Source organism: Oryctolagus cuniculus, chromosome 14 (genome assembly GCF_051225735.1).
Source record: "Oryctolagus cuniculus isolate XC-2025 breed Fujian yellow rabbit chromosome 14, ASM5122573v1, whole genome shotgun sequence".
Lineage (NCBI taxonomy): Eukaryota > Metazoa > Chordata > Mammalia > Lagomorpha > Leporidae > Oryctolagus > Oryctolagus cuniculus.
The window spans coordinates 33056733-33084060 of record NC_142880.1 but is presented as its reverse complement, the minus strand read 5'-3'; the positions used below and the strand labels follow the sequence as shown (position 1 = coordinate 33084060).

Below are 27328 nucleotides of genomic sequence, written 5' to 3'. Positions count from 1 at the left end.
TTCTTGTTCAATCTGTACAACTGTCAGAGCAATCATTTTGAAACCGAATTCTGATCATATTATTTTATTGCTTAAAAGGCTTCAAACACTACAAGGATGTCGTATTGAATAAAGGTAAAGTCTTCTATGGAACAGTTGATTTAGAGCCCCTACTTTCTCTCTTTAGTACTTTTTCTGTTACCTCCTTCTTTTTCTCAAGGCTTTGTCCATCAGAAAAGGCCTGTAGATATTTGGGAGTTCCCTCCAGAAAATGTCTTCACTCTGTGGTCAGCAGCTCTAAGTCACCAATAGTCTCTGCCTCCAGGTATACATGCCCTTGCACTTCTTTCTTTGAGTGTGGCATGGGCTTGTGACTTCTGACAAGTAGAACTGATAACAAATTATGACACCACTTCTAGGGTTGGATTCCAAATAGACTTGGGCTTCTGTCTTGAAGACCTGCACTAATTTACTCTTTCATTCACTCTGGGGGCAACCAAGTAACATATTTTTGAGATGCACTATAGAGAAGCTCAAGTGTCAACAACTGATGTCTCTAATCAATGGCCAACGAGCACATGATGCTTCCCAATAGTTTTGTGAAAAGCTTGTCAGTAGATTCCCTCAAGAATTGAGTTGACAGAAACTCCCAACACTGCCTTGATTTCAGCCTTGTGAGAAACCCTGAGCCAAAAATCATGGTCAATTTCATGGCTCAGAAAAACTGTGAGATGATGAGTGTTTGCTGCACTCATCAACTGTTAACTGTGAAATTCACTATTCAGCAATATGTAACTAATACAATCAGTACCCAATCACGTCATGCCAAGGACCATTATTCAACAAGCTCCAGAAATTCAGCTTAAGGGTCCACTTGACTGTACTGTTTTGTTCTTTTTTTTTTTTTTAATCTATTTGTTTGAAAGGCAGAGTTAAAGAGAGGCAGAGGCAGAGAAAGAGAGTTCTATCCTCTGGTTCACCCCCTAGATGGCCACAATGGCTGGAGCTGTGAAATCCAAAGCCAGGAGCTTCTTCCAGAACTCCCATGCGGATGCAAGGGCCCAGGACTTGGGTCATCTTCTACTGCTTTCCCAGGCCATAGCAGAGAGCTGGATCAGAAGAGGAGCAGCTGGGACTAGAACCGGTGCCCATCTGGGATGCTGGCACTGTAGATGGTGGCTTTACCTGCTACACCACAGCGCCAGCCCCTTCTTTTGTACTTAAACATAAATAATTGGAAAAAAAGATGCATAAGAAAAATTTCAGCAGGTTTATTTTCTTGAATATGATGATGCTTCCATAGTAATATACATATATGTCAAACTATCAAATTACACAGTTTAAATATAGCAATTTATTGTGTTTATTGTGTGTTCATTATACCTCAGTAAAGCTGTTACAACATAGTGGAGAGAAAAGATTCACCACATATTTGAATAAAATTCCTGCATTATAGACAAGGACTCAAATAAATGAAATATAAAAAGACACACAGAGAAACACAGAAACAATGCAGACCAGAAGAAATGTCCAAAGAGAATATAATTACCATCTTAAGAGAAATAAGTGGAAATTTTTTCATCCATAAAAAAGGAAGGCTATAAAAAGGGATAGCCTAATAATAGCTCCAAAAAGTTTTTAGAAATTGAAAACATAACAGTGGAAGTAAAAAATTCAACAGAAGGTTTGGAAGATAAATTTGAAGAAATCCTCCAGAAAGTAGAATAAAGAAAATAAGGAGGAAAATGGAAACAAGAAGATAATAAAATGAAATGCACAGTTCTAGAAGTCTACATTAGAATTAAAGGAATTCCAGACAAAAGAATGAAGAATACAAAATGCAGTTACTTATCAATGACCTTTTTTAATTTCAAAAATTAAGACAATTTTACATATTTACCGGGACCCAAATAGTGTTCAAAAATGATTTTAAAAGGACTGTTAATAATTACATTGTGTTAGTTAAATCATGCGGTAAGAGTCACATACCTCAAACATCTCATAGTTTCAATGGATCAGGAATCCACATATAACTCATTTTTCTGATTGAGGTACCTTATGTGTTTGCAATTAAGTTGTTGGGGCCGGCGCCGTGGCTCACTTGGTTAATCCTCCACCTGCGATGCCGGCATCCCATATGTGCGCCAGGTTCTAGTCCCAGTTGCTCCTCTTCCAGTCCAGCTCTCTGCTGTGGCCCAGGAGGGAAGTGGAGGATGGCCCAAGTGCTTGGGCCTCTGCACCCTCATGGGAGACTAGGAAGAAGCACATGACTCCTGGCTTCAGATCAGTGCAGCACCGGCCATAGTGGCCATTTGGGGAGTGAACCAACGGAAAGAAGACCTTTCTCTCTCTCACTATCTGTAACTCTACTTATCTAATTAAAAAAAAAATGTTGTTAGTCATGACCTGGGGGAGGGGGTCTCATCTGAAGGCAAACTGGGAAAGTTTCAGCTCCCAAGATCACTCACAAATGATTGGCAAAATTGAGATACTTGTGAATTGTTAGACTGAGAATCTCAGAAATGTGTTGGCTGTTGGCCATAGACAATCCTCTTTCCCTGGCTTATGGGCCTCTCTAATATGAAAACTTGATTTATCTAACATACAAGTCCAAAAGGAAAGTCATCTTTTTTCTAAGATTTATTTTATTTATTTGAAAGGCACATTACTGAGTGAGAGAGAGAGAGAGAGAGAGAGAGACAAAGAGATCTTTCATCTGCTGGTTCACTCCCAGATGGCTGCAACAGCCGGGGCTAGGCTAGGGGGAAGAAAGAAGCCAAGAGCTTCTTCTGGGTCTCTTGTGTGTGTGCAGGGGCCCAAGCACTTGAGTCATCTTCTGGTGCTTTTACTGGGCCATTAGCAGGGAGCTGGATTGGAAGTGGAGCAGCCAAGCCTTGATCTGGTGCCCATATGGGATGCTGGTAATGCAGAGGCACCTTTACTCACTACACCACAATTCTGGCCCCAAGGAGAGTCATCTTAATCATGAAAATAATATCTCAGCACCTGTGTCTAGTGTATCGGCCACAAGCAAGTCCTCAGGCCAGCCCATTCTGAGACAGAGTAAATCTTACAAGGCATGATTCCTAGGAGCAGGGATCACTGGGGACTGACGTGAAAACTCTATGAAAATGGAAAAACTGAGGGAAAAAAAAGGAAACTTAAAACTTTCTGTGACACAGAACATTAGCAGTCATAACACATTTCATGTGTTTACTACTTTTCCCAGAAGGCGTCCCTGTTGTTAGGTTAGAGCAGTAGTCTCCAACCAGGGAGAACTTGCAATGCTTACTTATTCATTTGGTTTTCACAATGGGGAGTGTTACTGTTGATTAGTGGACAGATACTAGAGATGTTGTTAAATACCCTGCAATGCACAGAACAGCCCCACTACTGAGCAAATCTTAACCGGAATATCAATATTCAAATCAATACCAATAGCAAACCCTGATTGTTGAGCAAGTGTCATGAGCAGAAGTGATATGACACCTCTTTGCCAGAGGAATTATGAACCAATGGATTGCCTCCATGTCTTTCTTCCTTGATCAAAGCAATCTTGAAAGCCACATATTGAGATGCTGGCATTGCAAGATGGAAAGTGCCTGGGTTCCTGGTCATCAGACAGAGGAGAACACCAACTGAACTGCATCAGCTTTATGTAAGTGAGAAGCAAACACCTGTTTATTAATTGGGGTTTTAGCATCTGTCCTATGAATATATTACAATAAACATTTTAAATAATACAGCTCCTGAGAGGATAAGAGGGCCACTACCACTTCCTGGGAATCAGAATGGCATCAGACTCCTCAAACTCAGAGCAGAAGCAGGAAGACAATAGAGCCATTGCCTCAGTACATCAAGGGTCAGTAGTAACCATTCTCAGATTAAAATGCCTTTGGTTATTCAACCTAGCAAATGTGAAAGGTAGAATAAAAACATTTGCAAATATACTAGGTTTCAAATGATCTACCTTCTGTTCACTACACCTGAGGAAGTGTCTTAAAAATGTGCTGTCCCTTAAATGAGGGAATATATCAAGTAAAAGAACATAGCAATTGCAACAGAGAACAGAGATGGGAAGATTTCCCAGAACAGCAGTTACATAGTGGATTTTGAGAGCAACCAGTTAGAATTGGAATAAGAATATCGTTGAATTTGATGCATTGGTGGCAGACACTTGTTCTAGAGGTTATGTTGGCTGTTAAGATACCAGAGTCTGGAATGACCATTTTTTAAAGACTGATTTATTTCTCTGAAAGTCAGGGTTACACAGAAAGAGAAGGAGAGGCAGAGAAAAAGAGAGGTCTTCCATCCACTGGTTCACTCTCCAGTGGCTGCAATGGCCAGAGCTGCGCTGGTCCAAGCCAGGAGCCTAGAGCTTACCCTGAGGTCTCCCACGTGTGTGCAGGCACCCAAGTGCTTGGGCCATCTTCTGCTGCTTTCCCAGGACACAGCAGAGAGCTGGATCGGAAGTGGAGCAGCCGGGATTTGAACCAGCGCCCATATGGGATGCTGGCACTGCAGGTGGCAGCTTTACCTGCTACGCCACAACCCCTGCCCCATGGAATGACATGACCATTTTGGAATAGTGGTTTAAGTCATCCCTTGAGGCAGCCACATTCCATATTGGAGTGTGGTCTGAATCTTGGTTGCTCAGCTTCTAATCCAGCTTCTCATTGGTGCATCCTAGGGGGCAGCAGAAGATGGCTCAGGAACTCAGGCTCCTGCCATCCCTGAGGGAGACCTAAATGAAATTCCGGGCCCCTGGATTCAGTCTCACCCATCCCCAGCTGACCTGGGCATTGCGTGAGTGAATCACTAGAAGATATCTCTCTCTCTCTCTCTTTCTCTCTCTCTCTCTCTCTCTCTCTCTCTCTCTCACACACACACACACACACACACTTTGTCTTTCAGATAAAACAAATCTTAAAAAACAAAATGCCATTGTCCCACATCCACCTCTGGTTCCAGCTGCATGCTAATAAGAAACGGGCTCAAATAATTGGGTTCCTGCCACATGCATGGCAGACCCAGATGGAAATCTGGGCTCCTGGCTAGACATGTTCAAAATGAAAACTATCACTTTGTCTCCACCCAACCTTGTCCTTCCTGGGACACATGGGTGAATCTACTCTGTAAGTCATCGACACCATTGATCACACTCACTCGCCCCTCCAGACATATTCTTAGGGTGTTCCTGAAGCCCTACCCCTGCCTGAGGGGACTCATGTTTTCTCCAGCTTTGTGGAACCATCAGTATAACATCTTTTGTGATCATCACCCAGATTAGAATCTACAATGGAATTGATTAATATATCCCACATCCTAATCAGGAAATTGCTTTAGAAGATATTTTCGGAAAGGTAATAGAAGATAAATCTATAGTGCTAGAGTGGGAGGAGAACTTCATTGGCCCAGGACTGCAAAGTTTTTTTTTTACCTGAGAATACAGGAAGAGTGGTTTCAGCAGAAACATAGGGTATTTTAACTCAATGAATTCACCAGAAATTAAAATTGAAAAAACCTTGACTTTGAGTTGTTTAGCTGTCTCTGCAAGCTCCAGTCAAAGTGGAAGCAGCATCTGACACTTTCTTGGAGGAACCATTCATGGAAACCACTAAATCAATAGTCTGGCTGGCAAGGAAAAGTGAGACTGAAACTGTAGAAGCTAATGTCTGAGACAGCCCCATGGGAGGGGATCATTGGGAATGACGGAGCCCGAGGACCCAGGAGCAGCCCTTTGATGGGCAGCTTTTGATTCCAGGCAGAAATGAGATCATTGCTCAAGCTGTAGATATTTGAGAAGTGAGAACAGGGCGATGATTTGACTTGCACTGAGCAGTAGGATGTTTTAAAATGTAAGAACTAGCCAGCGCCACGGCTCACTAGGCTAATCCTCCGCCTTGAGGCGCCAGCACACCGGGTTCTAGTCCCGGTCAAGGCGCAGGATTCTGTCCCGGTTGCCCCTTTTCCAGGCCAGCTCTCTGCTGTGGCCCGGGAGTGCAGTGGAGGATGGCCCAAGTCCTTGGGCCCTGCACCCCATGGGGGACCAGGATAAGTACCTGGCTCCTGCCATCGGATCAGCGTGGTGTGCCGGCCGCAGTGCGCCGGCCGCGGCAGCCATTGGAGGGTGAACCAACGGCAAAGGAAAACATTTCTCTCTCTCTCTCTCTCTCTCTCGCTGTCCACTTTGCCTGTCAAAAAATAAATAAATAAATAAATAAATAATGTAAGAACTATAAAGCATCATAAATTAATTAGAAGATCTTTTTGATGTGGAAGGAGGTTATAGTAAAAATACTAGATGAGTTGAAAACAAGTTCTTGGGGCCGGCGCTGTGGCATAGTGGGTAAAGTTACCACCTGCAGAGCTGGCATCCTATATGTGCACTGGTTCAAGTCCTGGTTGCTCCACTTCTGATCCAGCTCTCTGCTGTGTCCTGGGAAAGCAGTAGAAGATGTATCAAGTCCTTGGGCCCCTGCACCCACATGGGAGACCCGGAAGAAGCTTCTGGTTCCTGTCTTAGGATTGGTGCAGCTCAGGCTGTTGTAGCCATTTGAGGAGTGAACCTGCGGATGGAAGACCTCTCTCTCTCAGTGTCTCTCCCTCTCACTGTCTGTAACTCTCTCAAATAAATAAATAAAATCTTTAAAAAAAGAAAACAAGTTCTTTCTTTGGTAACCTACTTTGTAAAAGTAGCCAAGGAGACTTATTTACTGTTAGTTCCTAACTTGGAGTAACTTTCTAGTAAATATGTGTGCTGCAAATATCCCCCTTTATAGGCAGCTAGGATATTGAGGCCTTGTGATTTGGGTAAGCTAATTAGAGTCATAAAAATAAAGCAATGTTCCAGTACACTCAGGTATGATTCATCACTTGCTTGAATCAGGCATCCCAAATAGAAAATCAAAATTATTTAATGAGATAAAAACTTACAGTCATGTGCCCAGAAAATCATTTTACTCTTTAACCTCCTGCATAAAAAATGAAGTCTGATGAGGCACAGCCCTGAATGTGGAAGTTATGGAAACTTTGAGGTCCAGAATTATCCATGGTGTCTAAGAATGCTGAACTGAAATGGAATTGAGAAAAATACTCCTCCTGAAGAACGAACAGATGGTCTACTTAAGATGTAATCTTGTTAGGGAAAAACTGACCTTCCTGAATTATGGGGGAGGGACTGTTGACATGCTCAGGGACTCTGAGAGCCTCAGAGTAGTTCTGCTCAGTTTGAACCCTGCCTTCAGGTCTTGGTCTCTGCAAATTTGGAGTGGGGAAAGCCACTGCGTGACAAGGAAGGGGTGTTTGTCTTCTTCCTCTACAACCCTAAACCATAAGGAAATAGGAGTAAATACTCTCAAAAGTAAAAGGATATTATAAAAGTTAATGCGTGCTAAATGACCCCTGTTTAAATGGACAATGCTAATTGGAGGACAAATTAGTTTTATGGGAGGAAAAATGCAATCGCAATTTGTTAGTGATCTCTGTAGTGGGACAGTGAGGTGGAAAGGCAGCCCAAGGGACCTCTTACTAAAACCTGAGAGGATGAAGCAAAGTGAGGCCTTACAGCCAGCGTGGTTTGTGCCCCATGTCTCTCTGAGTAGGCACAGTCCCAGCTGGCCTGAGCACAGCATTCACAGGAAGATGGCACGGTATCAGACAGATTCAGAGAAGCAGGAAGGGCTCCTGATGAGCACAGCAGAGAAAGAGCCTGAGAAAGGGGACAAGGAACAAATAGACTTGGTTAAAATGAACTCAAAATACTGAATCCCTCAAGGAGGAAAACAGCAGAGTGTGCCCCAGGAAGACTGAGGTGGGACTGTTCCTTATTGTCCCCACCCCGTGAGGCCAGGGATCTTAAACAAATAAAAGCCAAGGAGTGGGGCCACTTGGTGTTTCAGGCAGTGCTGTTGCTCTGTCTGAACAGGGAAGCACCTGGGTCCAGGGACAGTTATACGACCCCAGCTGCCTCCTAGCAAATAGTTCATCAAATTCCAGAGGATCTTATTATCCATATTCATCAAGTTACCTTTATGGAAATGCCTTTATAGCTCCTGTTTTGATAGTTTCCACAGAAGTTGAACTGATCAGAACATGGTTTATGCATGCAAAAATAAGCTTTTGATTCCCTTTTTTACTCTCTTAGAATTATTTAGGGGCCGGTGTTGTGATGCAGTGGGTTAAAACGCCAGCCACGATGCTGGCATCCCATGTGGGAGTTGATTCCAGTACTGGCTGCCCCACTTCTGATCCAGTTCCCTGCTAATGCACCTGGAAAGGCAGCAGAACATGGGAGACTGAGTTCCAGGCTACTGGCTTCGGCCTGGCCCAGCCCTGGCTGTTGCTTCCATTTGGGGAATGCACAATCAGATGAAAGAGTCTCTTTCTCTCTTTGTAATGCTGACTTTCGAATAAATAAGTAACTTTGCAAAGAGAATTATGTATTTGACAGGCAGAGTGACAGAGGGAGGCGGTGTGGGTGTGTGTGTGTGGCAGAGAGGCCATCTTCCATCTGCTGTTTCACTCCCTAAATGGCCACAACAGCAGGGGCTGGGCCAGTACAAATGTAGAATCAGGGAACACCATCTGGGTCTCCTACTTGGGTGACAGTGGCCCAAGAAATTGGATCATCTTCCGCTGCCATCCCAGGCGCCGCAGGGAACTGGATTGTAATGGGGTAGCCGAGATTCTGCACTTTGACAGGGGTTGCTAGCATTGCAAACAGTGATAAATAATTACTATTTCAATTATCAAAATAGATTCAACTTCTGGTTAAGTTCTCCATCTTGTGATTCATTTATTTAAATTATTTATCTGAGCCACAGTGCTGTCCCCTGGTTATTTTTTTTCTTAAAATGTGTAATCCATGCAGGACTCATGAAATGTGTACATGTGGTTAAAATACCAATGGTACTGATAATAATATGGTATTACTAAAAATTGAAACTCATTTTGCATCCTCCCCTAATTGTTGGTTCTTTTTTCCTTGTAGAAGGAACCACCATCCTGAATTTTCTAAATCATTCTGCTGTTTTCCATAAATATATGCATCATTAAAATTGTAATGATTAGGGGCTGGGGTTTGGCCTGGGGGTTAAGATGCTGCTGGAGGCATCAATATCCCACATATGCGTGTCTGGGTTCAAGTCCTGGCTCTGCTCCCAATTCCAGCTTTCTAATAACGTATTGCTGGGAAACAGCAGATGGTGGCTCAGGTTGTTGGGTCTCTGCCACTTTATGTGGGAGTTCTGAATTGAGTTCACAGCTCCTGGCTTCAGCTTGACCCAGCCCCAGCTGTTGTGGTCACTGGAGGAATGAATCAGAAGATGGGAGATTTCTTTCTCTCCTCTCTTTCTCCATTTCTCATTGTCTCTGTTTCTCTAAAATAAAACAAATTAAGAATTAAAAATTTTAAATATCCTTGGTTTGTTTAATGTGGTTTCAAATATTTCTAGTCTTATAAGTTTTGTTCTATATTTTTTTGTTCACTCTTTTATGTGGCTGCACCTATCTGGAGTTCATTTGCTAATACTTGTCTGCATATACTTGTACATACATTGTACTTTGAAAAGTTAAAAGATAATGTGCATTTTCCATGAACTTTGTGTGAGTGGTTGCATCTAGCTAGAGTTCATTCATCTATTATATTTAAATATTTAATGTTTCTAAACAATTTAAAGTATTTCCATTTTATAAATCTCTCACAATTTATCCCTTGTGCTAAAGGTAGTTATTTGAGTTGGTTCCAGTTTTCTGCTATTACAACAATGCTGTTTGGGGCATTCTTATATATGTCTCTTGGGCTATTTTCTGTTTGTTTTTTTTTTTCTGTTTCTTTCTTTGCTTTAGCATAGATATTTTTATTTTCCTGTCCTCCAATTCACTTACCTTCTTATCTGCTATGTTCAATCTGCTTTTATATCCATCTACTGGCTTTTCAGTTTCACTTACTGCTTTTTTCTTTCAATTCTAAAATTACTATTTCAATTATCAAAATAGACTCAACTTCTGGTTAAGTTCTCCATCTTGTGATTCATTTATTTAAATTATTTATCAGAGTTGTTTTAACTCCATTATGAATCTTCTGTGGCTAATTTTTGTTGGTATGCCAGATAATTTATTGAATGCTGGTTCTTGTTTATCAAAAATTCTAAGATCTCCTGTTAATGCTGTATGCCTCACTTTCTACCATGTAACTTGATTGAGAGCACATTTTAATCCAACCCAGTAGCAAAGCCGACTCAAGGATGATTTAACTGACTTAAATTTACATGTAATTCAAAAATAACCCCAGAGCATAGATTTATAGGAGGCCCAGATGAGAGCCTGAGCTGTTTATCATAGCCTCTCCAATCTTACAGATTCTGAATTCCAAGTTTTGTGTTCCTCTCTGCTGTAAATTTTCAGAAAAAAAAAATCCCACATTGCTTGTCGGTGACTCCTTTGCTTGGCTTCTTCGGCTTTTCAGTGTAATCATTCAGCCAATGCCTCGAGGAAACCCTAGTGATGAATCTGGAGTTCACTTCTCATGAGGTTGATCCCTCACCTCTTCGCTACCTTGGCAGTTCAGAGCTCTAACTTTTACCTCCCCAACTCCGAAAGACCGCCAAGTGCTCTGCTGTCCTCTGCTTCTGAAGAAAATTCCTCTGTGCGTTGATCACCTTTCACTTTGTGCAATCAATGGGGACATGACCTAAGGAGGAGCATATTTTGCGGAGTGTTACCAGCTTCTCCATGGTTCTCTTCTGATGTTTTGGCCCTGCAAGTCTTAGCTGCTTCCTCAGTTAATCAATGCTTTTGAACAGGTTTTAGGATATAATATTTGACTCTTATAATGATTGTTTGTGGGATCATTACTTTGCTGCAAGCTAACTATGTCTCCATGGTGACAAAAAGGAATCTTAATGGTTTGGAAAAAGCTTAATTATTATAACACTGAGGTCTATATTTATCCAAAGGTTTGAGATACATAGGAATTTAACACAAGTACTTCTTGCAGTAAGAGGTCATAGCACTAGTGACCTTGGAAAATGAACTTAGTGAAACTTTAGAAGAAGACAAAATAATTTTAAAGGATTTTAAAGGTTTTTATTTCTGCATTTATACCTTCTGTTAATATTATTCCAGTTTTATGTCATTCCATCTGAAATAGATGTTCAGGATCTGTATATTCCTGAATAGAGAAAGAAACAATTCAAACAATTATTTCTTCAGTAGCACTCCAGAAGTGACCATCTTGGTGTAATCCTTTCAGGCCTCAAGCACAAAAAGTAAATGGAAACTTCTAGATGGTGGAGGCAATTTGTACAAGTTGAATACATAATCTGGTTGACATGTTTTAGTATCATACTACAATGCTAATCAAAAGAGAAAAGTTTGAGTATTAACCTCTTAAAGAAAGTTGTTTTTTTCAACTCCATGAGAATGATTTTAGTAGTCTTTGTTTCTGGTATCATCCTGTTTAACTATAAAAATTTTGCAGCTTCATCCAATATACCACTGTCTATCCCAGATCCCAGATCCAGTTTTTTTTTTTTTTTTTTTTGACAGGCAGAGTGGACAGTGAGAGAGAGAGACAGAGAAAAGGTCTTCCTTTACTGTTGGTTCACCCCCCAATGGCCGCTGTGGCTGGCACGCTGCGGCCAGCGCACCGCACCGCACCGATCCGAAGCCAGGAGCCAGGTGCTTCTCCTGGTCTCCCAAGGGGTGCAGGGCCCAAGCACTTGGGCCATCCTCCACTGTACTCCTGGGCCACAGCAGAGAGCTGGACTCCAGATACAGTTTTCTAATACTGTTCTTTTCTAACAAGGAATCAGGGATCCATGGAAACTGGCTACATCTTAGACTTCTTGTTGCCTTCAGCAAGTGAGACTTTCATCAAAAGAAACCAATAAAACTAAGGAGGCCAAAAAATTTCACTAAAGAGAGGGTTCGGCTGGCCAAATAATGAAAATGTAATGTTTCAAAAGCAGAAAATAAGTATACAACTAATTGGAGTAAGTGGAATTTGATGATTTCAAATTCAATTTGAAATCTATGATGAATCTCAAAAAGGAGAATAAAATTTATAGAGAAAATCCATACCAACCAATGGTTGGGGAGGGGAGAGAGAGAGAGCCAGAGATTTCAACTGCTGGTTCATTCCCCGAATGTCCCAAACTGGAACCTGGGAACTTAACCCACATCTCCCATGTGAGTGGCAGAAACCCAGTTCCTTGAGCCACACTACTGTTTCCCAGGATCTGTGTTGTCAGGGAGTAGAAGTCACGAGCCAGAAATAGACATCAAATCCAGGTACTTTGATTTGGGATGTCAGCATCTCAACCGGTATCTTGCTTGCTAGGTTAATCGCCTTCCTCATGTCCAAATACAAACCTCCGCTCCCCATAACTGTGAATATGTTCTTCTTTGGAAAAGAGGTCTTTACAAAAATAATTAATGTGGAAATAGCAAGATAAGATCATCCTGGATTAGAGTTTGTTGAAGAAAAATTGCACTGGACAAATGAAAGGAGCATAGAAGATTTTATGCATGAGGATCCCAACAGGGAAGAGAGACTGAACTCAACTCCCCTGAAACAAAAGGCAAGAGGATTTTTCAGTACTGAGGTGAGCTCCTAGAAAATACATGAAGACAACAGAAGGCAGTTGATCAATGTGCTTCAGTTAATATGAGGCACTTGCAAATTGTCACATACGTAAGTTAGGCTCTTACAACTCCCACGGAGACTGGATGATGGGGGCTGTCTTCATGGAGGGAGGCTCTAGGTCCTTGACAAAGACAGTCTTGGATTATAAAACTAGCAAGAGGCTTGGAGAAGATTTAACATTTTTAAAGGGGCAGAAATGGAATTTAGAATGAGTCTTCTAAAGTAAATTCTCTAAGAAAGGGGGAGACAGGAGCCTATAGCGAGGAAGACATCTGTCTAAAGTTGAGTCAAGCCGAGGTGAATGTTAAAGCTATGTCAATTATGTGGGCCTGAAGTCCAAGGACAGCATCCCTATGTCCTCATTAGAGGTGTCCTTGCAAGAAATAAGACAAAAGAAGAGCCAGAGTCATGGAAAAATAAAGACTCCCGGAGACAGAGAGGGGGTGATATATTTGTAAACCAAGGAAGACCAAGGGTTGTCCACAATGATCAGAAGCCAACTGAGACATTGAAACAACTTTCCCCCAGAACTTCTAAAGGAACCAACCAGGCCAACACCTTGACTTTGAATTTTTGTTCTCCGAAATAAGAGAATGAGTTTCTATTTTTCTGAAATTCCCAGTTTGAGTTGATTTGTTAAAGCAGCGCTAAAAAACTAATTGACCATCTTTCTGGGAAAGCCAAAGCCCACTGCCCACTTACATTCAAACATGGAAATTGTACATTTCATTGAAGGTTCATCAAAACTGTCTTGTCTCCCATTCCTTTTCCCTCTAATTGATAGTACCAGCTAAAAGATATGGTTTCCTCCTGAGTTCTTCTAATAATGATGATGATAAGGATAGTACAGCTGAAGCTTGTTTAGCATTTGATTTATATCTTACATATTTTTAAACCTCTGAATCACAATCAGGCAGATAGCATTTTTATATTTTAGAAAAAGATACTGAGGAGAAGAAGGATCAAATGACACTAAGTGGCAGAACTAAAATGTGCTTCAAGCTCTGCCTGAGTACTGAGCCCATGCACTTAACCATTTGACTCTGATTTTTCTGTTTATGTCACTAAGTGTTCACCTCTCGTGCATCTCCTGCTGGGTTGTATTATAGTTATAATGCAGTTTTCTTTTATAGTACAAACTATTCCACAGAGGTAACTAGAAATAACAGATGCGTAAGCACAGCCATTTAATTTTTCCATTTTAAAAGTCTTTTAACATTATGTTGTCTCCATTTTCTAAAATTTAAACACATTATTCAAGAACGAATTTAAATCAGCTTGCTTGTATGTTTCTAACCTATAAATGATCTTCAGATTCTGTCATATTTACCTTTTCACAGCTTTTAGCACAATTCTTTGAATATCAGAGGTGCTCAAATCTCATTATTGAATGAATATAGTTAACCCAAGTGTCAGTCCTTGCATGTCCCTCAATTCCCCAGCTCTCTAGAGTCCCATTCTCCTTCAATATTTTAAGAGAATAACTAGAGACCACTTTCTGCATGCAGCGGGAAGCTGAGTGCTTTCCTGCCACAGGGTGGTTCAGAATATCATCACCTCATTGTCCCTGTTTGCCTGCCACCTCAGCTCTTCTCCTATGAATTCCTGCTGCTGACTCCACCCCGCAGCTTGTCTCCCAAGATTGCTCCTCTGTTGCTATCCTGCATAGTACTCTACTGACACAAGAGGGCTGTGTGGTAGCCTCTTACTGGTGGGTTGGAAGTTGAAGGGGATTAAAGCATATCATAGTGTATTTATTCATCCCAACACTTAGCAAACATGCATGCATTCATTGTCTTGTGGTGCCATGTTGGGCACTGAGGTGGCAATGATAAGCACTCAGGAGAAAGTTCCCATGATCAGTCAGTTGATACTCTGTACAAGAATACAAAAAACTCACACAGGCACATGACAATGTCAACTTACAGCTTGGGAAAGTATAAACAAAGATGGGGCCACAATGGGTTGGGAACAGCAGTCGTGGGCTTGAACTGAGAGCTGGATGTGTAAGCATTAGCCATCCCTGCAGCAAGCATAGAGAGAGGAGAGAAAAGTATTTCAAAAGGATAAGCGTGTGCCAGCCAGCAATGGAGAGGTGGACCAAAACACTGCTGCAACTACAAGGCAGTCATACAGGGTAGGATGCAGGGAAAGGAGTGAAATAAGTCTGAAGAAACCACGCAAAACCAGCTTACCAAACACACAGAGCATGTCAGACTTCCTTAACATTTTAATCCTGAAGTTACTGGGTAGATATTGAACATCTTGATGTAGATTGTTTTTTTCCATTTTGTGGTTTGCGGGGGCAGGGTGTTAAAATCTGACTGTTATAGAGAACCAAGAACAAAGTGGGTAAAACATGGTGGATACTGCAACTCCAAATTGGAGGGCCATCTCTCCAGGCAAGAGATGATAGTGGTTTGGACCATAAAAGTGATGGTGGAGATAAATAAATGAAAAGATTGGAGAATTTAAATTAGCACAACAGCATCTGATGCTCTAAGTATAAGGAGAACAAGAAGGATCAAGAATGCAGAGCTTGGGGCTGGTGCTGTGGTGTAGTGGGCTAAGCTTCTGCCTGTGGTGCCAGCATCTCATGTGAGTGCTGGTTCAAGTCCCAGCTACTCCTCTTACAATCCAGCTCTCTGCTATGGCCTGGGAAAGCAATGGACAATAGCCAGGTACTTGGGTCCCTGCACCAATATGGGAGACCTGGAAAAAGTGCCTAGCTCCTGACTTTGGATCTGCTCAGCTCCAGCCATTGTGGGGAGTGAATCATGGATGGAAGACCTTTCTCTCTGTCTATCCTTCTCTCTGACTGTAACTATACCTCTCAAATAAATAAACACAATATTAAAATAATTGAACGTAGAGCTCAATGTAGTTCCTGGGATTCTGGCTCTGGCCACACCAGCTCCAGCTGTTGTAACCATTTGGAGAGTAATCAGCAGATGGGAAATTTCTGTCTCTGTCTCTCCCTCCCTCTTTTTCCTTTTATTGCCCTCTCAAATAAATATAATACATAAAAACGATCAGATTTGGTTTTGATTGTGGAAATTGCTTGATACTGTCTCTCATTAGGCTCTCAGATTGTCTAAGATTTTCTCTACACCGACTTTTTCTCCCTCAAAACCATCCTCCACCACTATCTTATTTCTTTACATATCCTTGGACTCATATCATTTCTTAGTAATAACTTCAATGAGACAGTTATCATGTAGATAATTTTTTAAAGATGTATTCATTTATTTGAATGGCAGAGTTATAGAGAGGCAGAGGCAGAGGCAGGGGCAGGGAGAGAGAGAAATATCATCCATCTGCTGGTTCACTCCCTTAATGGCCACAATGGCTGGAGCTGGGCCGATCCAAAGTCAGGAAGTAGAAGCTTCCTCCAGGTCTCCCACATGGGTGCAGGGACCCACGGACATGGGCCATCTTCCAGGCCACAGCAGAGAGCTGGATCAGCAGTGAAGCGGTCGGGACTTGAACCAGCACCCATAGCACTACAATTGAGGGCTTCTCCCACTAAGCCACACTGCTGGTCCTTCATGTAGATAACTTAACGTTAAATCTCCCTTACTCTGGGGTCAGCTTTGTTCTGCCCACAGTTTCAATGAACTATTGCTAAACTGTCTACCACAGTGCCGCCCTTAGTAACATACAGGCCATGGATAGGTATTGAAATCCCAACACTTTAATGTATCTTAGATCAAATCCTCAGGCTTCAGCTTCTGCCAGAACTTCCAGGGCTGTGGTGCTGCAGAGGGCATCGGCACTTTCAGCTCTCCAATGGGCACAGTCTACTCCAGACTCCCTTAATTCCTTCATAGCCTAGCGTCTCACTTACTACTCACCAGCTTTTGACTTGACATCTGCTGGGAAAATATTGTCTTTCTGTTGTTTTCTGGTATTTTTAAATATGCCATTCCTTACCCTCAACAATGTTGGCTTTGGAAACTCAAGATGACTTGCAGGAAGTAAACACTATGACAGAGTGCTCTGCATAGAGTAAGCACTTTATGTTAACAATGAAAAATTAAAATGCTTAATAATGAATTATGACTTCCAAATCTTTCCCTGTCCAGGGAGGGTAAGTATCTGCCCCTAATGTTGACCCTGTCCTTGTGTTCTTTTAAAGGGAACATCCTTCTATGGCAGAACTCCCCATGTTTCCATATCCAAATTTCTTCACTAAGGAGGATGAAGAATTGGCGAAAATCATTGACTATCACGTAAGATTGATGTTCTTGAAATAGCAGCATAAGCATTGTTCTTTCAGGAAACCTTGAATTATAGAGTGTAATTCTGAAACTGCAACATTAACATGTAGAGTTTCGAAGTAAAGGCATGAACAATCATTGCTAAACTTAATTGTCTTTCCCTATGCTATCTATATAGTGAGGTCCCAAAGGTATGTTACACCTCAGTGCCTTCACTGGGTTATGGGAAATTGGGCTTTCTGTCACTTGTGAAGTCTAGTCCAACACTGTTTCTTGAATTGGTCCTGACTTCTTGTGACAAAAATATGCTCTTAAGTGCTGAACACCGATTTCTTCTGCAGTATAGTTCTGATAAAGGAACAGAAACCTTTTGATTCAGTTTTCAGTGACCATTCTTTATTATTGGGAGATATTATGAGTTTATAAAGCAGTGACAATATAGTACTTTTCACATAAGGCATTTTAATTCATTGTGCTAATTTTAGTTTATAATTTTCTAACAGATACACATCATTTTATGTCTGCTTTTTAGGTGTGGAGTTGGAGTAGGAGAAAAAAATAGCTATTTCTGTCTTTATTTGAATACAATATGGATTCATAAAAAACTTACATAAATGTTATCACAAATAATTGGATACTATCTATTAGATTGTGATTTTATTGCCAGTTAATTTTTTTCACATTCTATTAGTGACCTCTTCAGAAGAAATAAGGTATTATTTCATTTACTGATCCCACAGAACCATTTAGCACATAGCACACAACTCTGGCAATAGTAATAAGTGTTACTTTCTGGAAACCAATTCCTTGGAATCACAAAATTGGAGGGGGAGTGTAATATTGCTCCTATATTTATTAGTAGAAGTTTTGTTAAACAGATAATATTCTGAATGAAGGACATTTTCAGCAATTTCTAATGGTTCATAAATGTCAAAATTTATATTCAGTTCAACAAGATGATCTAGAATTGATTACAAGAGAGAGTACTTTACATGTGTACACATACATACATTTGGGTTACTTTGGGCTACCCAGGCATAGTAAAAGAGACAGAAGATATAACCTGGAATGATAGTGAAGAGGTTAGGAAACAGCTTCCAACACCAATCATATTTTTCTCATTCCAAGGACACAAGCATTATCTAAGTCATCACTGCAATGACCTTGTTTATATTACAGCTGGAGTGAAGAATTCCTTTCTGAATATATGTTTGAGAACTAGTAAGATCCAAATTGTTCAATATATAGCAGCCTAATAAAATAGTTAACATTCATACTATTGATTTTAGAAGCTAAATTAATATAAGCATTTATATGGGAAATCACATATTAATGGAGCTTTCTCTTTGTTACAGTGGCAGGAAGAGCTAAAGACATGGCAGGAAGAAGAGGCGATATGTGAGGCCAAAGAACGTGAAGACAAAGAATTAGAGGAGAAAAAACACTTCCAGGAAGTAATGAGAAAAAGAGAAGAAAAATTGCATAAGCAAACCAAACCCTATGAGCTTCCTCCTAGGACTCAAGTAATCTCAATAGAAAAGACTATGACTCCCCAGAAAATTGAGATCCACAGGTCTACAACTGTTAGTATGAAAGAGACCAAGATATCCACCATTACGAAAACTTCAATGTCATTCACTTGAGGCCATTTTTAGAAAGGGGTTGTTATCCTGGTGCAAGCTGTTACTCATTTTTAGTCCTAGATTAATACTAAATTAAATATTAAATTAATATTAATATTAAACTCTTAATCACTCAAGAGAAGTCATTTCGCCAGTTAAATATTTCCAAGACCACAGCTGATGCTCTTCTCCATTTACTCTTGCCTTGTGAGCATACCTGATCAATGATTCTGAATATTTAAACCATTCACTGAATGGTTAAATAGAAATTAGTTACAGATTAACTGATGTATAAGAATCACTTCTTCAGAATACAATGACCATTATCTGATATTCTATAATATCTATTATTCAAATAAAGTAAGTTACACACATTTTTGGATTTGTGCTGTATGATTAGTTTATGCCAAGACAAATGCTATGTCAAAGACCTGAACTGGATATTACTATATATAAGGAAATCTCGAAGGGGCAGCTTTTTCTGATTGATTTGACATTTGATGGGTATCAGAGGAGAAAGATAAGTTTTAGTGGTTTTCCTTTATTAGATGAGTTTGTGAGGATGGATTTGGCTGATCCTAGAAGGTCCAGTACCATTTCTTGAAGGGATTCTGCTAATCAGGAGTTCTTTCAAAAATGGCACTTCACTTGAACTGAAGTCCTTGCCCCAATGTAGGGGTACCACGTGGGGTTTCTATGTGATGTCTTACGTTCTTTTTCTGAAAAAGGCAGGTAATAACCACACTTCAATTTTACACAAGTGGCTTGGGTGATACTCAAGAGGCAGATCCTTTACCAAGGAGTCAAATGCAATTGACTGAACGGATCGGCAAGGTAACACAAGTTAATAAAAGGGAGTAGTGGACATGCCTGCTTATCTAAGAAATATCCCACCACCCAGCCACATTCTGAAGTTTGTCCACTGTTGTAGTATCTTCCATACTTTCCAGAAGATGCCTTCAAATGGGATTTTTATTCTAAATAAAAGCTTCTAAATGTCAAAATATTGGAAACTACTTTTTAAAAATCATATATTTTCAGGTTAAATTTGATACCTGAGCCATGTGAATTTAAGGTACTATTTTTTGTTTAAGGTAATGATAATATGTAGTTAGAGAAATGATGGAAGTGGGTTATTATTTTAATTCCCCAGATGACTGATTCAAACTTGTGTTTCTCTTCCAAACTTTTGTCTCCGCCTTGTGTCCTCATACTGAGAATAAACAAGTTCTTGGAAATTATGTTTCCCAGTAGCTTTCCAAATACTTTCATCGATCTTTGCTTTCTGTACATGTGAAAATAAATCTCTCTTACAGAAGCCAGTCCCCTTCTTCTGACTCCCATCCTTTGTAAAGTCTCGTTTGCTTAGCTATTCACTACCTCCTTCTAAATCTTTCCACATCACCCATTTCCATTAAATTCACAGATGTCTTAATTTTCTCCTCTTTTTCATCTAAACTACTTTCACATTAGAGCTACTAGTGACATCAGCCTCACGAAACCTTGACCATCCTTTGACATTTCTATTGATTTGTAGGGAGCTAGAGACACTGGATTCCAGATTCTAAGAAAGGGACACTGAGATCTAATTGCTATTTTAAGAATTCTAGCGGCCGGCGCCTCAGCTCACTAGGCTAATCCTCCGCCTTGCGGTGCCGGCACACCGGGTTATAGTCCCGGTCGGGGCACCAGATTCTGTCCTGGTTGCCCCTCTTCCAGGCCTGCTCTCTGCTGTGGCCAGGGATTGCAGTGGAGGATGGCCCAAGTGCTTGGGCCCTACACCCCATGGGAGACCAGGATAAGCCCCTGGCTCCTGCCATCGGATCAGCACGGTGCGCTGTCGGCAGTGCGCCGGCCGCGGTGGCCATTGGAGGGTGAACCAACGGCAAAAGGAAGACCTTTCTCTCTGTCTCTCTCTCTCACTGTCCACTCTGCCTGTCAAAAAATAATAATAATAAAAAAAGAATTTTAGCAAATCCTGCTGTTTCGACACCACCCTGTGGAAAGAAATCTCATGCCTCCAATACCTGACTCTTTTGGGCATCCTTATGCATATCTAGCCTGCCTTCTAGCTCCCTCACTGCAGACATATTTTTTTTATTCTCTGTTATACTTAGTCTGTTCCTACTTGCTCACATGGTTTCCTCATTGCCACAATTTTCTTAGCATTTCCAATGAACTATTGTTTTTTCTCAATATAAATTCATGCCTTTTTAAAAATAACTCTTTCTGTCATGGTAGTTGTGATTTTGAAAGGAGGGGAAAAGTATCTATAGATAGATGGAGGAAGAAAAAAAGGGGAGAGATGGTTAATCAGAATATTTATATCTTTATTCTTAAAAATTCTTAAAATTTGGCAACACACATCTCTTATGGTTTACTTCCTATATCTCTAGTTCTTCCTGAAATGTTAGTGCACACTGTGTCTTATAGATCTGGGTTCACATTCTAGTCATGTCTCCTGTTAGCTGTGAAGCATCAGGCAAATACTGAACCCAGTGCACTTCACTTTACTCATTTACAAAATGGACACAATTTATGTACAGAGTATATTAGCTAATTAGGAAAATAACACTCAATCATTTTATTAGAACTTAATGCATGGGGTTATTTTCAAAGGTGCCAGAAAATTGAGAAAATAAAAAGGGAACATAGAAATAACAGAAATATGTTTAAAATAAGCCAGATACAGAAAGACAAATACCACATGTTCTCCCTTATATGTGGGAGCTAAAATTAAAAAAAAATATTTATCAGTTTTTCTGCAAATACAGTGTCTTGTCAAGCTTTGTTTTAAATATCCAAAAAACAAATTGAAGGGAATTATATACTAGTATAGTATTCATTATTTTGTGACTATTTTAAAATCTACTTTATATGAATGAAATTGAATATGCTTTCATTTGATTATATTTAGAGTCTTTGTCTATTTTCCTATTAGACTATTTTTTTTATGTTTGACTTGTTGAATTCTTTATCTCATAGAGTCATTAAAGCTTTGACTACAATGTACATTAAAATATTTCATCTAAAAAACTAAAGTAGTTTTAGGAAACTGCTGCCACTCCTAAGGTCTCAAACCCAAAAGAGATTTGGGTCACAGTGTGAGCATGTAGGGCCTGTAGGAGGCCTCAGGCATTGTGGGACTCTGGACTAGGATGGTGTGAGATTGCCCAGCCATGGTTTTTCTGAAGGGCCGGACACAGCTAGATGTGGGAGTGCAGGAAGACATGAAAATGGGAAGAAATCATTGTTTGCTGAAACCACACCATTAGGAATAGCATCAAAATGAGAGGAGCTAACTTTCTGCTTCCTCGTCCTCAAGTGATTCCTGTTCCCAACCAAGGATCACGAAGCAGAGATCAGAGGGTGGACATGGAACTGAAAGACACTGGTTAAAGGACTAGGCACTAAGTGTAGGGCAGTGCCTAGAGAATATCGGGCCATGCAGTGAAAGGTAACACCCTTCTTCTCTGCTGCCTCACAGGATCTCTTCTTGCCTGCTTGCTCTGCAGGGTCTCCCTAAACGACACACACACACACTTAGAAAACAGCATAATCTGGCCAGCGCTGTGGCTCATAAGCTAATCCTCCATCTGTGGCGCCGGCACTCCAGGTTCTAGTCCCGGTTGCGGCGCCGGATTCTGTCCCGGTTGCTCCTCTTCCAGTCCTGCTCTCTGCTGTGGCCCCAGAAGTACAGTGGAGGATGGCCCAGTTCCTTGGGCCCTGCACCTGCATGGGAGATCAGGAGGAAGCACCTGGCTCCTGGATTTGGATCAGCACAGCGCGCCAGCCACAACATGCCGGCCATAGTGGCCATTGCGGGGTGAACCAACAGAAAAAAGACGACCTTTCTCTCTGTCTCTCACTGTCTAACTCTGCCTGTCAAAAGAAAAAGAAAAAGAAAAAAAAAACAGCATAATCACTTAAGGTCATGCAAATGGCTTAAAATTAAACTTTAGTACAATTTTTTTTAGATATCTAGTCCCTAATTCTTACAAGTACTTACTTTTACACAAACTCAACTGGAATTCTTTGTAATTTACATTTAAAATTAACTTTTCTTCAAACTTCACAAAGAGTCTTGGGCTAGATTGAATATCAGATGAATTTTTCAGCTACCTTTGTGTTGTACAATTTACAGTTTCTCAGTATTTGGGATTTATTTTTCTACTGTTTCCATTTTAAGCTGGTAAACTGAATATAGAGCAAAAGAAAGATAACCCTGTATCTGTCTTTCCTCTCAACTTCTATTCACCTGTATTGGTGGCCTGTATTGTTAAGAAGTGTTAACCTATCTGAGGTCTAAGTTCTTTTCTATAGAACTATGTTCACTCTATTTTATCATCTATGTTTACTTTGATTTTGAGAATCAACTCTGGAGCCCACACTGTGGCATAATGGGTTAAGCGTGTGACACTAGCATCCCATACTGGAGTTCCAGCTGCTCAGCTTGTAATCCAGCTCCCTGTTAAGGTGCCTAAGAAGGCATCAGACAATACCCCAAGTACTTCAGTCCCTGGCACCCATATGCGAGCCCCTGGTGGGTTCCTGGCTCCTCCTGGCTTCAACCTGGCTCAGCCCAGTATATTGTGACCATTTGGGGAATGAACCAGCTGATGAAAGATTCTCTCTCTCTCTCTCTCTCCCCCTCCCTTTCTCCTCCTGTATTTTTCAATTAAACAAATTTTTATAAAAGAATCAACTCAGACCTTTTAGCATTCTTCTATTATGTATTCTGTATAGATTTCCAATAATAATAACCACTAAAAGCATTTTTCCATACAAAATACCTCATAGACCTTTTACTTTATTTAGAATGAATTATTCATAAAGATTTTTGCTAATTTAAATACACTGTTAGAAATTAAAAAGATATGGGGGAATAAAGTTCAGAATAGATGAATAATAAATTCTGAGTAACATAAGCATAAAAACAACATGTTTCAGAACAAACAGTGCATCATAGAAGAAATCTAAACAGAATTCAAAAAATTCATTGAAACTAATGAAAATGAAAACACAACATATCAAAACTTATGGGATACAACAAAAAAAGAGTGTTAAGAAGGAAGTTTATAGCAATGACTGCATACATCAGAAAAAGAAAGGTAACAAATAAATAATCTATCAATGTATCTTAAGGACCTAGAAAAACAAGAACAAACCAAATTAGTAGCAGAAAAGCAATAAAAATAAATTATGCATAAATGCATAAAATGTTAATAAAATGAAGATCTGGACTGTTGAAAATAGACAAAATTAACAAGCATTTAGTCAGACTAACCAAAGGAGAGAAGACTCAAATCAATAAAATCAGAGATGGAAAAGGAGATATTACAACTGGTACTTCAGAAATACAAAGAATAATCAGGAATTACTATGAACAGCTACATGCCCAAAAATTGGAAGATGCAGAAGAAAGGAATAGATTTCTGGACACATGTAATTTACCAAAATTGAGGCATAAAGACAGAAAACCTGAATAGACCAATAACAAAACTGAGATTGCATTGGTAATGAAGGTCCTCCCAACAAAGAAAAGCCCAGGACTGCATGGAAGGAATTCACTGCTGAATTCCACCAAACTTTTAAGGAAGAGCTTCTTATTATAGTATTCAGAACAATTGAAAGGGTGGGAACCCTTTCAAACTCACCCTGTGAGTCTAGAATTACCATAATTCCAAAACCAGACAGTGATACAATAAAGAGTGCTACAGATCAATATCCCTGATGAGCATAGATGCAAAAATCCTCACCAAAATACTAGTAAATCAAATCAAACAATGCCTCAGAAAGATCACTATGACCAAGTGGGATTTGTCCCAGAGGTACAGGGATGGTTCAACATACACAAATCAATAAATGTGATACATCAACAAAATGAAGGATAAAAACCGTATGATTGTCTCAATGTGTGCCAAGAAAGTATTTGATAAAATACAGCATCCTTACATAACAAAAAAAGAAACTTTACCAAAATTAGATATAAAAAGAACATACTTCAACACAATAAAGACAATAAAAGACAAGTCCACAGCCAACATCATGTTGAGTGGATAAAAGTTGGAAGCATTCCCACTAAGATATGGAAACATTTAGTTTTTTCAATATAATTCTGTAATTGTTAACCAGAGCCACTGGGTAAAAAAAAAAAAAAATCAAGGCAATACAAAATGAAAAAGAGGAAATCCAATTATGCCTGTTTGTAGATGACATGATTCTATATACACAGAAACCGAAAAAGACTACATCAAGACACTATCAGAAATTATAAGAGAATTCAGTGAACTTGCAAGACATAAACTCAACATCCAAAAATCAATAACATTTTTACACAGCAATAATGATCTGATTGAGAAAAAATGATAAGAACAATCCCACTCACAATAGTTAAAAATAAATATATAAATATATAAATAAAAATAAATATATAAATAAAAATAAATAAATAAATAAATAAATAGTTTAAAAATTAAAAAAATTTAAAAAAAAACACAAGGGACTGGCATTGTTATGTAGAAGGTAAAGCTGCCACCTGCATTTCTAGCATCCCATATAGGCACCAGTTCATGCCCTGGTTGCCCTACTTCTGATCTAGCTCCCTGCTAATGGCCTTGGAAAAACAGCGAAAGATAGTCCAAATGCTTGGGGCCCTTAAATGATGCTCCTTGCTCCTGGTTTTGACCTGGCTCAGCCCTGGCCATTGTAGCCATCTGGGTATAATCAGTAGATGGAAATCTCTCCCTCTCTTTCTCTCTCTCTCTCTTTTTCTCTCTCTCTCTTTCTCTGGAACTCTCCTTTTCAGATAAAAAAATAAATCTTTTTTAAAAAAAATCAAATGTCTTGGGGCCGGCGCCATGGCTCACTTGGTTAATCCTCCGCCTGCAGCACCGGCATCCCATATGGGTGCTGGATTCTAGTCCTGGTTGCTCCTCTTCCAGTCCAGCTCTCTGCTGTGGCCCGGGAGGGCAGTGGAGGATGGCCCAGGTGTTTGGGCCCCTGTACCCACATGGGAAACCAGGAGGAAGCACCTGGCTCCTGGCTTCGGATTGGCGCAGTGCCAGCCGTAGTGGCCATTTTGGGAGTGAACCAACAGAAGGAAGACCTTCCTCTCTGTCTCTCTCTCTCTCTCTCATGCTGTCTATAACTCTATCTATCAAAAAAATTTTTTAAAAATCAAATGTCTTGAGATAAATATAACCATGACTGTGAAGTCTCTCTGCAATGAAAAATACAAAACATCAATAAATAGAGGAAGACACAAATGGAAAGAAAAATCTACCATGTTACTGGATTAGAATGACTAATAATATCAAGATGTCCACACTACCGAAAGCAATTTACAAATTCAATGCAATCACCATCAAAATTCGAAAGACATTTTTCACATAACTAGGGAAAGATCTAAAATTCATATGTAGATACAAAAGACCCCCAATAGTCAAATCAACCTTAAACAATATAAAAATCTGGAGGCATCATAATACCAGATTTCAAGACATACTACAAGGATGTTACAATCAAAACATCATGATACTGACATAAAAATAGACATTCAAGCAAATGGAACAAAATAAGAATCCCAGAAATAAATCTATGCCCTATACCTTACACAAAAATCAATTCAAAATAGACAAATGGGATTACATCAAGCTGAGAAGCTTCTGTCCAGCAAAGAAAGCAAGAAAGTGAATAGACAATTGACAAAATGGAGAAAATATTTGCAAACTATGCCCCTAATAAAGAATTAATATCCAGGATATATCAGGAGGTAAAGAAACTCAACAACATCAAAACAAATAATTTAGTTTAAAAAAATAAAAGGATATGAAAAGACTTCAAAAGAAGAAATGTAAATGGGCCAGAGAAACATGACAAAATGCTTAGGAGCATTAGCCGTCAGGGAAATGCACGTAAAAACCACACAAGGTATCATTTCACTCCAGTTAGAATGGCTATTATTCATAAAAAAATAACTAACACAGTGGCATTGTGGATGAAAGGATACCCTAATGCACTATTGTTGGGAATGCAAGTTAGTACAACTGTTGCAGAAGACAGTATGGAGATTCATCAACAAACTAAAAATAGATCTAACATATGTCCCAGCCATCCCATTTCTGGGAATGCATCCAAAAGAAGTGAAATTAGTACATGAAATAGATACCTGGACACCCACATTTATAGCAGCCCAATTCACATTAGCAAATATAGGGAATCAGCCTGTATTTCCACCAACTGATTAGTGAGGTAAGAAAATTACATGTATATGAGAGTATTTCAGGCATGGAAAGCCAGGACACTCTGGGAAAAAAAAAATGACCTAAATGAAAGATCTCCACGAGTGAGATCCTAGTGGAAAGAACAGGTCATCAAAGAAGGCGGTACCTTTCTCTGAAGGGAGGAGAGAACTTCCATTCTGACTATGACCTTACCTAAATATGATCAGAGTCGGTGAACTCAAAAGGCTTCCGTAGCCTTGGCAGCTAATGACAAGAGCCTAGGGTGATTCCTGATGCCATAAACAAGAGTGTCAATTTGTTAAGTCAACAACAGGAGTCACTGTGCACTTACTCCTCATGTAGGATCTCTGTCCTTAATGTGCTGTACATTGTGATTTAATGCTACAACTAGTACTCAAACAATATTTTTCGCTTTGTGTTTCTATGTGGGTGCAAACTGTTTAAATCTTTACTTAATATATGCTAAACTGATCTTCTGTATATAAAGAGAATTGAAAATGAATCTTGATGTGAATGGAAGGGGAGAGGAAGCGGGAAAGGGGAAGGTTGCGGGTGGGAGGGAAGTTATGGGGAGGGGAAGCCATTGTAATCCATAAGCTGTACTTTGGAAAT

At 39.9% G+C, this 27328-nt stretch overlaps 1 protein-coding gene across 1 annotated transcript in view; it reads left to right on the top strand.

Moving 5' to 3' along the window:
- The window catches only part of TMEM232 (transmembrane protein 232), a 351105-nt gene extending 332513 nt beyond the window's left edge, over nt 1-18592 (top strand). Inside the window, exons 14-15 of the mRNA XM_089312847.1 lie at nt 16767-16860; nt 18204-18592. Coding sequence (XP_089168973.1) covers nt 16767-16860; nt 18204-18491 — 382 coding nt within the window. The 3' untranslated portion in view covers nt 18492-18592. The remainder of the gene's footprint in view (nt 1-16766; nt 16861-18203) is intronic.
- The last annotated feature ends 8736 nt before the right edge of the window (nt 18593-27328 follow it).